Consider the following 11,461-nt stretch of genomic DNA (forward strand, 5'->3'; position numbering starts at 1 on the left):
AATAAAAACACAGGGATAGGAACTCCACACTTGTAAATTTTTGCTTTTGTATATATCATCACGTGGCCTTGTTTGCAATGAATGTAGTATGTAAATTGTAATTTTGTGTCTATTTGGTAACTTTTTTTTGTACACATTTTGTGGGTTTTGTTTACTTTTTTATGATTTAATAAATAATAATTAAAAAAAATACCTTCCCAATGTGAGTGGTGCTTCATTTTTTCAACATTTTAAGACTAGTAATCAAATCTGTTGTCTTTTTTCTGCTGGCATGCAGAGTTCCAGAGAAAAAGGAAAATATTATAGTAAATTGTTGGAAGAGTAAATGTTTAAGGATATTTATTTTTGAATAAGACTACTATTATTTCCATGTTTAAGTACACCAGTGACAGTGTCGAACAAAATACGTGTATATTTACATATTTTCCAAAACATTTCACAAAGGAATAATAGAAGTTCCTGTAGAAAATTTCAGGGAAAAATAAATCTGCAAACATGTTAACTTGTTTTAAAAAAGAAAACTTTAAGCTATCGTTACAATGCCTTAAAATACCATTTTTAAAAATAGAAACAATATACATATGTAATCTTTGTAATTCTTATAAAACTGTCTTTATGTAAACGTCAAACAAAAAAAATCCATTATTTTAATAGAACACTTGTTAAGAATCAATTTTATCAAAGCTACATTATATTAAATAAAATACAATACAAGCAATATACGCTTTTTACCTTCAGATGTTTAGAAAATGTCTCCCTCTTGTGGTCTGTATCAGGAACAGCAACTTAAATGATAAAACTGCCAGCCCTACCAACTCTACTGGGAAATTTAAGTCATGAAGAGAGAATATAATATAAATATAAATTACTCTGATAGCAGTGTAATATGCAAGACAAAGTAAAAACAAAACAAAAACATGTTTTCTATAAAAGAAGAAGTGGGCCTTTTTTTTTTGTTTTAAATACATAAAAATGAACTTTTAGAACATCACAGATTGTGCAAGACATCCTGCTTAGCAACAATGGGGAACTCAACCCAACGGCTGCTTTTGCAAAGTCAGCTATTCTGTTTTACATGGTCTGTTTGGAAAAACTAACATGGGATACATTTCAGAGTTGATTCTAAACTGAATTTAAGTTCTTGGCAAAGAAACTTGCATAGAGTTAACATTCACATAGTTTTTCCATAGGAATTAAAGACTGTAGGTTGGTTGTAAACACAAGTCCATCAGATTTTGGTCATCACCCTTTCGTTGCTGGTGCTCTTGGTGTCGTTTGTACTCCCCTTTGAGGCTGGGTCCTCTGTAGCGAAGTGAAGGACGTGACGCAGGGAGCGGTTCATGCTGTCTTTGAAACTTCGCCCTATGCACACGTAGATCAGAGGGTTGAGGCAGCTGTTGAAGTATGCCAGACAGATTGCCAGCACCTGGGCCAGGTAGATTCTTGGTCGATGAGAAGAACGCAGAGGGGTGGCCAGTTCGATAAAGTCCATGATGTGCACGGGGAGCCAGCACAAGAAGAAGCTCAGCACCACAACGACAATGACTCTCAGGGTTCGTTTGGATCTGGGTCGACCACGTGATATTCCCCTCCGGGTGGTGCTGTAGACAACCAGGTGACTGATGACAATGACAAAGAAGGGGAGGATGAATCCCATCATAAACCGAAAGAATGCGATGGGCCAAACATTTTCTTTGGTGTATACTAGGACACATTCCCTCTTAAGGTCCCCTTTTTCAATCTGTCGGGCGTGGACAAACTGAGGGATACTGCCTAGAAGAGCCAAGCACCACATAGCCACACATGCCCATACAGCTTGCTTGGGTCGCCTGTTGTTCTGGCACCATATGGCTTTTTTAACGAGCAACAGCCGATCCACACTGATCAGAACCAACTGCAGAACGCTAGCGTACATCACCAAATAGAAAAGGCCTTTCACTAGAGTGCAGGCTAGTGGACCGAAGTGCCAGTGGTCGTCATGTGCCAGGGGGACCATGAGCAGAGGGAGGGACAGGCAGCACAGAAGATCAGTCAGCGCCAGATTCAGGAACCATATCGAGGTGACCGAGCGGTTCATGCAGAAACCAGTCACCCACAAAACCAGCACATTACCAGGTACTCCAAGCAGGACCACCAGGGCGTAGAGAACCAGAGACACTATCTGTATGGGTTGAATTTCAGGAAAAAAGTTGAACTCTGTGAAATTCTCCCCAAAGAGGTCGTAGGAGGTATCTTCAGAGAAGTTAAAAGTGTCACTAATATTGTTGGAAAATTCTAAATCCATAGTAAATTAAACCTGCAAGTGAAGACAAGATTTTATTGAAATAATTATTGTCTAATTTCATTTTAGAGACAATAATCTAGTGTACATTCCCATAAGGGTATGTAGATTACCTCTGAAAAAACACAAACTAATAAAAACCTATTAGATTTAATGAATGTGCCTACTTACGGTTGACTGGTTTGTTGGAGCTCCACCCTAAATCTTTAACAGAATTTTATGAAGCTGCAACTGCATTTAAGAGTAGCTTTAACAACTCCAACCCCCGTAACACACACACACCCATCAGTACAATTGCACAAGTCACTACACAGTTCTGTCCAATGAGAATTTAACAGAGTGATTACGTAGAGAAAGTGTGAATCTGAACAACTTGAACATCTTGCACAATGTCAAGTTTTGAAAGTTTATGACATTGTAATGTACTATTTTGTGCATGCTAGTGAATTTCTAGGAAATTGAAACAGATATATCACAGCTAAAGGTGTTTAAGTGCTCCTGTAAGTGATTGGGCATTATTTATACAGGGAGCACAGTGCAACAAGTATAAATATTATTTTTATTTACTTCATTTATATTTATTTTGTCCTTTTTTGTCAACCCTCAGTACAATGTTCTTCACAGCTATTAATTTTAAAATGTTTTTTCCTCTTCATGAAGGATTATACTTTCACTTGTTCATGATTCTGGCTCTTCTCGCTTCTGTTGTGACATCCGTGACTTCCGTTTCCTTCAAGCTGGTGTTTATAATTTCCTGGACATATTTAAGAAACAGGAATTTTACTTTTTTGTTACATATTATGACAAGTTTCTTATTTGTCATTATTGTGTTTTTCTTTTGAGTGTTGAAGTGTATTTTACTTTAGATTTTTGCTTAGGAAAAAAAGAAAAACTTATTATCCATTATTTATTTTATTGCACTACTTAAAGCATATGTCCTGTGGAGGAATCTCATAATCTTGCTAGGTGTTCTCCAGTCCTTCATGGCTGATGACCAGTGATGTCAGTAACGCGTTAATTTGTAACGCGTTACTGACGTCGGACCACTTTTTTCAGTAACGAGTAATATAACGCGTTGCTATTTCAAATCGAGTAGTCAGACTACAGTTACTTATCAAAATCACTGTGCGTTACTATCTTCTTTTGTTATTTAATCGTATTTCCTCTACTCGTCTTGTCGAGGACCGTCTCTATGCGACAGAAATGTAAACAATGGAGGATGACGCATTTTGTTGGTGGAAAAACTGGAACTATTTTGAGTTTCTGTCGCCAAGTCCGATTATTATAAGCGGCTTTGGGCTTCATTTTTTTAAAGTCGCTTGCAGATTTAATGAGTGGCGGGTTGCGCCTTTTTGGGCTCGTTTTTGAACGTGAAGTTGCTCATTTGGGTTTGGAAATAAACAGAGACTCACAATAAATCCCAGAATTTGTCCGTCATTAAGCTAGTTTTAGTCAGTCTCTCCCTGTCCATCATTTACCGGATGATCCGTCCCGCTGTGTCTTTGTTAATGTCAAGTTAATATATTACCTCTGAATGACGTCGAGCTTCGCGTTGCGCTCCAGAAAACTGCAAACATCGAGACTAATATGAACAGCGCAATAAACGTGAAAACAGCCACTAATGAACGTGTCCGTAGTTGGCAATGATTATAATGGCAATTTAACGCCACTATAATTATTAATATTAAGATACGTGTCACAAATCTGTGCAGCCATCTGAGCTGTGGAGCTGCAGGAGGAGCTCTGTCCGCTGTGACACCAAAGAGGGCGTAACACAGAACCTGAAGTTAGAGTTTTCCAGACAACAGTGGACCACAAAAATTACTCAGGTTTTTTATTTTTTGTACAATCTCCTCTTCAGTTCAACCTTATCAGTGGAGACACATTGTTGATGTTACCATTATAAAATAGCTTACAATTAAGAATTGACAAAGATCAATGTAATTTTCACAGGAGGCAGAGTGTTGTTAACAACTGCTGAAAGTAACTAAAAAGTTACTTTTAGTGTAACTTAGTTACTTTCCAAATCAAGTAGTCAGTAATATAACTAAGTTACTTTTTCAAGGAGTAATCAGTAGTCTGATTAAAGTTACTTTTTCAAAGTAACTATGCCAACACTGCTGATGACCTGAAACTTTTAGATGCATCTCTGCTTCAACACGCCTGAATGAAATAATTATGTCATCAGCAATCCTGGATTATTTTATTCAGAAACTCAAAGAACTTTACCGCTACAAGTTTCATTGACTCGGTCAGTGGCAACATTTATTTTTTCAAACAAAATAGACATTTTCGAAAAGTAGGTACACATGATATCACACTAATGTTTGTGTTTTACACATGAATTGCTTTCCAGCAAACTTTTCTGATTTGAAAATCATATTGTGTATTAAACGGGAACTTGAGAAAACGTTGCCCTGCATGTCGAACACTTGAAAATTTTATTGTGTAAACTTATGGGAATGACGTTGTCTTGTAACATTTGAGGAAACATTTGAACTGAAGAACATTTTCCAATGTGTTCCACAAAAATTATATTGTGTGGTAACATGAAGAACAACATGGGAAACATTTTTCCACGTCTGACATTCAAAGATGCTCTTATGTAAAAAACATTGAAACAAATATGTAAATTTATACTTCGTAGAAAATGTTAAACCTGTGAGGAAAATTTCACACATTGAAATGATACAGCATTCAAAGAATTTGTCGACATTTGAAGTACATAAACAACATGTTATAATATTTAATTTTAGTTCAGTTGTTTGGTCTCATTACATGAGAAACTTCAAGTTCATATGTTTTTACGTTAATGGAGTGTGTACAAGTAAACAAGGAATATTTAAAATACTAAATATACTGCAACCGTCATCTTTCCCATATAAAGAGAATAAATACTTTATTGTTTAAATTTAAAATAATAACGTCTGTATAGTTAGGTTTCCCACAAAAGCAAAAACATTTTGGGGTTTAATCTGTTCAAACATTTATCTTACTTCAAGAACTGTTTGTTTTTTGCTGCTGAAAGTAACGGAAAACACATGTCAAAGTCCTGTGCAGTTCCAATTTATATGAACCATCAGCAGGCAGCTTTACTACATCCAACCTACTGGAGGAATAAGCACATAAATATTTCAACTAAACTATGTGAAAGGAAAAGTAGCAGAAAAGAAAAAGAATGTTGCAACATCAGCGTTTTTGAGAATATGAACCATCCCAAAAGAAAAACAACACCAACCTTCAATTTCAGCTAAATGTTGCCTTAAAATAAACTTTAAAAAAACCCAAATCTGTCCATTTGTGTTTTGATGATCATCTTCCCTGATCAAAAAATATCAAAACCCTTCCAGTCAAAGACACTGACCCAAAATGTCCCGGTTGCCTCGTTGTTTTATGTTGCATTTTTTATTATTAATTTATTTTTTTTACCTAACAACTATTACCGTGATAACATGTTTGCTACTCTGCAGCTGTTTTGTTTTTGTTTTATTTGTTTGCTTGTTTTTCCATCCCAACAGTTATTGCCACAGTTCATCTCAAGATGTTTCCTCACAGGGTCAGCAGAGGCCATGTTCTTAGTGGAAGGTGGGGGCACTGTTGGGAGGAAGCGTTGGGGTGTCATCTCTAAATGCATCAGACTGAAGGTCTGCAGAAACAAAAAAAAAAAGTGGTGATTGAGTTCTAAAGCATTGCAAAACTACACACCATAAAATTCAGAGAGTTTGAATGGCCTTCAAAAGCATGCATGGGTCATCTGTCTTTACCCTGTGCTGGTCTTTGTTGACCTGCCAATTACTTTTATATATATATATATATATATATATATATATATATATATATATATATATATATATATATATATAGAACCAATTCAAATCTAATGTCATCTCAAAGCATTTTACAAAACAATAAGGTCCAGTTGATGTACAGAAATATTAGATATATAACAATGCAGTCAAATTCGGTTTATGTCATAAAGGTTTCTTTCAAATGAAGTCCAGCTATTTCAAATGAGTGACTGGCTTTGCAGCAATTACTTCACCCGAAAAGGATGTGGCAGTTGTTTGCAATAGGTGGGTAGCACTGCAGCAATCCCTCATTCTGGACATCAAGTTTCAAAAGGCAAAAAGGAAGGTAATTCTTTTAATTTTCAGGTAGGAATTTGTTTTATGCTGTGTGTGTTTTTATTTTTAAAACCTATTTCTCAAAGTAAGTATCTAATTAAATAATGGCAAGGGCTTAAAACTAATGAAAAAATGACAAATCGAAACATTTCAAAGGTGTTTTTGAAAACTGGATTGATGGAGGGATTTATTTTAGAGTTGTCCTGGTGTAACACAGACAAAAAGAATCTGAGTTTACTTTTCTAAATATTCAAAATTATGCAGTTTTTGTTTTTAGGTTTACAAATACTATTGCATTTCCTATAGCGTCATTGTCTTGATGTTGTTCTGGCTGCACATATTTATTATCCCAGTTAGTGCCAAACTGCCCTTGTTACTTTATTGTCTTTAACATTTTTAAATTAACGTGTAGTGTATTCTTTCAGTTATTTTCAAAGGGAACTAGGTATATTTTTGCTTTTTTTTCCTTGTAGTGAGAGAAGGCCATCAGAAAAATCACAGAAAGTGTCGTAACATGAAGAGAAATTTCAGCTTTGTTTGGAAATGAGGTTGTGTGCAAATTTCCTGTTCTGTTTATGCTTCCTTGCAAAATATTACATCATTAGCTTTAAAAAAATGCGAACAGATAAAGTACCAGTGTGATGTGAAATCTCTCTATAAACAGTGAGCTTTGTTTCATCCTATTTAAGACAGCAGTTTATTATGAGCATATTTCTTTAAAGTCTTTGTTTGCTCCATTTTGACTTAAGACCCTAAAATGTTTGATTGCTCAATCAAACATTAAAATATTCATATGTGCCCTTCAATATTGGCCAATCCTGCTAAGGACAAAAGCAAATGATAGATTCAAATAAAATTTTTGTAACTACAAAGGAAAGTCCAACACTGTGGGAATGTTCACCAGCTCACCAAGGAGTGTCAAGCCCGGATGCTGCTGCTGCAGTATTATTGATGTCTCCGCCTCTTCCTCATCTTCTCCCCAGTCAGCAATGTTGGCTGGGGGAATGCACTGCTCCAGGAACAGGTCCTCCTCATCGTCTTCTGTTTCTATGTTCTCGGGAGGCCAGCGCAGCTCACCACTTTCCACTTCGCTCACTTCTGTGGGTTCCACAACGATAGAAGGCAGACGCTCCTTGTCCCGAGCTGGACTGTTCAGTGACGCCTCTGGGCCCAAGACGATTTCTATCGGGTCTGGGAAAATCTGGAAGAATCATTGGTTAAGAATTGAAAAAAATAAATAATCTTGCTCTCAAGCTTGAAAATACCCTCTGTTGTTGTCTATTTAATTCTCTGTTTTTCAAAGTAAATATTCCTGCAGATTACAAAGTCAACAAAATCCGACATTTTCTATTCAGCTGCTAAAGCTGAATAGATAATGTTCTTTAGGATCGTATACTTCCATTTTAATAGAATTTGAAGAATTACCTAAAATTCTTCAAGCTCACAGCTGATTGGAATAAACAACCTCAATTAAAGTTTTCAGCCTAGTTTCCATACATCTTATTCTAATGCTACTGCTCTTTCTCAAGCATAGTGGTGCATACTGCTGCAAGAGAATGTTGTTTTGCTCATGTTAGACCTGATTTAAGGATTTTATTTGGTTCATCCTGACATTCTGATCCTTTTCTGTTGCTGCTTCTAAATTCAAAACTTCCTCTTCTTCCATTGCTTGCGGTATCCCCCAAGGTCCTACTTTAGGGTGTCTTCTGTATTCCTCCTTTCAGCTCATTTCAAACACTTTATATCTCTTATGCCTTACATGACATTCAGTTGTAGATCTCTCTGTTGTATGTTGTATGAAACTGAGTACTCTACATCATAGCTATGCAAAATTATCAGCTATTCAAAAAAAGATTCGGAAATGTTCAGGTAACTTTGCAACATTGTAGTGCTATAATGATGACAGCGCCCACCTGGAATGGCAGTCTTTGGTCCTTCTTCTGCATATCTTCGCAGTTTTCATCTTGATCACTCATGTTCTGCACACCCCTGCAGAGAGAGTAAAATTAAACTAAGGGAAATCAAATGTTGCATAATAATGTAAATACCAATTTAGAATGACGGCTGCATTCACATTAGTGTAACTCTCACTTCATATTTTTATTTGATTTGTGTGCAAATTTGCAGTAGTTTGCAGTTTCTTTAGTTCGCTTTATTAGCATAAAAGTGCTGAAGTTTCAGGAAGATTGTGGGTGAACTGTTTTGAAAGATTGTTCCACTGAGTCAAATCATCTGATCTTCCATGTAACCTCACCGTTGCCACCATGTGCCTCAGCATTAAAGTTCAATTACCACAGAGTCACGTCATCAAGCATCGCAGCGTTTTGATTGGCTCATAGATTTTATGTCCTATGTCAAGTTGCCCAATCCTGGTACAAATGCGTGCGAGCATGACTCCCACACACAAAGTGAAACACATTAATTCTGCAGATTAATACACAGTTCAAACTGGGTTGGAAATTAAAATGGATCATAGTCTGCAGTCTTTCCCCCTTATTTGATTGTCTGACTCGGAACCTGCCTGAGCGAATGCTCTGTTTTATTTTCGCCAGGTTGGGTTAGGTTGGGTTTTCTTCTGTCAGTAACATGGATGGGTTTGTGAATGTCCCACCTGCATAATACCTGATGGGAAATAAAAAGGCCTGCAGAGACTCTACTTATTCCGTTCTCGTGTTTTGCTTCTTCTTTTCTCCCTGCTTCTCATTTTGTTCGTTCCATAGAAGAACCAATCAGTGCATAACGCCAAGGACAGTGACCCAACCTCCAAACTCTTGCTATTTAATTAAAAACTGACGCAATATAAATTCTATTCTGGGCTCTATTAGCAAATCACAGCTACATAAATGTCCTGTTAGAAAATAAAGCAATGGTCGCGGGTTTCGATTCCCGGACCCGGCCGACATTTGCCGCATGTCTTCCCCCCATTTCTTCCCCCCTTCCTGTCAGTCTACTTTCAAATAAGGGACACTAGAGCCCACAAAAGACCTCTGGAGGGGAGAAAAAAAAAGAAAGAAAATAAAGCAATAAAAATGTTGTGTGAATTCTTCCCTAAGATGACGTGTATGACTTTTGGTTGAGAACAGGAGGTTGTGAAAGGGGAAGGTTGTTCTGTACTTATTTGTGGTGCTTTTAAATATAGGACTTTGGCCCACAAAAACACATTTTGAGCTTATTTTTACCTAATTTTTCAGTTTCAGTTACACTTTTATTTGGCATTGTTATCTGGTAAATAACAGAAGCACAAACATCTGCTTAGGATTGATGCTGTATTTCCAAAATATTAATTTAGAGAAGCTTTGCGACTTAAAAATTGCCTTTACACAATTTCCACAGAAGTCACTCTTCACAGATAGTAGCCATATTCACAGTGTGAGCCCAGTCAATAAATTAGAATATTATTGTAAAGTCAATTAATATCAAGAACTTTGTTTCAAAATTAAACAGATTAAATGGATTAACTACACAGAGATAGAAGCTAGAAGGCTTTATTTCTGTTTATTATAATAATTTTCTGCTGTGAAGACATGACATTTAGAATATGACATAAGACCAAAAAAAAAAAAGAAAACAGAAATGTAGCCTTAATGAAAATATGTTTAGTACCTGCTAAGAGAAAGGCCTGCAGAGACTCTACTTATTCCGTTCTCGTGTTTTGCTTCTTCTTTTCTCCCTGCTTCTCATTTTGTTCGTTCCATAGAAGAACCAATCAGTGCATAACGCCAAGGACAGTGACCCAACCTCCAAACTCTTGCTATTTAATTAAAAACTGACGCAATATAAATTCTATTCTGGGCTCTATTAGCAAATCACAGCTACATAAATGTCCTGTTAGAAAATAAAGCAATGGTCGCGGGTTTCGATTCCCGGACCCGGCCGACATTTACCGCATGTTTCCCCCCCATTTCTTCCCCCCTTCCTGTCAGTCTACTTTCAAATAAGGGACACTAGAGCCCACAAAAGACCTCTGGAGGGGAGAAAAAAAAGAAAGAAAATAAAGCAATAAAAATGTTGTGTGAATTCTTCCCTAAGATGACCTGTATGACTTTTGGTTGAGAACAGGAGGTTGTGAAAGGGGAAGGTTGTTCTGTACTTATTTGTGGTGCTTTTAAATATAGGACTTTGGCCCACAAAAACACATTTTGAGCTTATTTTTACCTAATTTTTCAGTTTCAGTTACACTTTTATTTGGCATTGTTATCTGGTAAATAACAGAAGCACAAACATCTGCTTAGGATTGATGCTGTATTTCCAAAATATTAATTTAGAGAAGCTTTGCGACTTAAAAATTGCCTTTACACAATTTCCACAGAAGTCACTCTTCACAGATAGTAGCCATATTTACAGTGTGAGCCCAGTCAATAAATTAGAATATTATTGTAAAGTCAATTAATATCAAGAACTTTGTTTCAAAATTAAACAGATTAAATGGATTAACTACACAGAGATAGAAGCTAGAAGGCCTTTATTTCTGTTTATTATAATAATTTTCTGCTGTGAAGACATGACATTTAGAATATGACATAAGACCAAAAAAAAAAAAAGAAAACAGAAATGTAGCCTTAATGAAAATATGTTTAGTACCTGCTAAGAGGATGTCTTCAAATAGTAAACTCTGCTTGCATTGTTAAAATTGTTGTCCTTCTAAGGTTTTGTTTATGAGAATTGGCCACAATTTAGTTCTGTCCATTGTCCCATCAGCTCCAATCAGCTTCTAGGTCTCTGCTAAGGAGAAGCATTCCCACAGCATGATGCTGCCACCACTTTGTGTCATTGTGGGTACAGCATGATCAGAGTATTGTGCAAAATTGTTTGTTTTTTGACACTCTTCCATAAAGGTCAGATTTGTGGAATGCCCGACTGAGAATTATCCTGTCCATCTGATCACATCCAGTGATTGGATTGTATAGTTCTCAGTGAAATGTTCAAGGCAAGAAATAGCATTTCATAACCTAACTGATTCATTTCTCAACTCCTTGGTCATCATGGACTTGATTCCTCATCCTGAGGAATTCTCTTAACATCAGTATTTACAATGACATTAAATTGAATTCAATAC

At 36.4% G+C, this 11,461-nt stretch overlaps 2 protein-coding genes across 2 annotated transcripts; both read right to left on the reverse strand.

Moving 5' to 3' along the window:
- Window positions 1-322: 322 nt before the first annotated feature.
- Window positions 323-2,541, reverse strand: LOC122832088 (C5a anaphylatoxin chemotactic receptor 1). The gene is made up of 2 exons (XM_044118485.1): window positions 2,453-2,541; window positions 323-2,296 (listed from the first exon to the last, which is right to left on the reverse strand). The coding sequence occupies exon 2, from the start codon at window positions 2,282-2,284 to the stop codon at window positions 1,229-1,231; it is 1,056 nt and encodes a 351-aa protein (XP_043974420.1). The 5' UTR covers window positions 2,285-2,296; window positions 2,453-2,541; the 3' UTR covers window positions 323-1,228.
- Window positions 2,542-4,512: 1,971 nt separating this feature from the next.
- On the reverse strand, window positions 4,513-8,071 carry lbhl (LBH regulator of WNT signaling pathway, like). The gene is made up of 3 exons (XM_044120364.1): window positions 8,018-8,071; window positions 7,315-7,606; window positions 4,513-5,927 (listed from the first exon to the last, which is right to left on the reverse strand). The coding sequence occupies exons 1-3, from the start codon at window positions 8,069-8,071 to the stop codon at window positions 5,857-5,859; spliced, it is 417 nt and encodes a 138-aa protein (XP_043976299.1). The 3' UTR covers window positions 4,513-5,856.
- Between the last annotated feature and the right edge of the window lie 3,390 nt (window positions 8,072-11,461).

The sequence above is a fragment of the Gambusia affinis genome, linkage group LG06 (genome assembly GCF_019740435.1).
Source record: "Gambusia affinis linkage group LG06, SWU_Gaff_1.0, whole genome shotgun sequence".
Lineage (NCBI taxonomy): Eukaryota > Metazoa > Chordata > Actinopteri > Cyprinodontiformes > Poeciliidae > Gambusia > Gambusia affinis.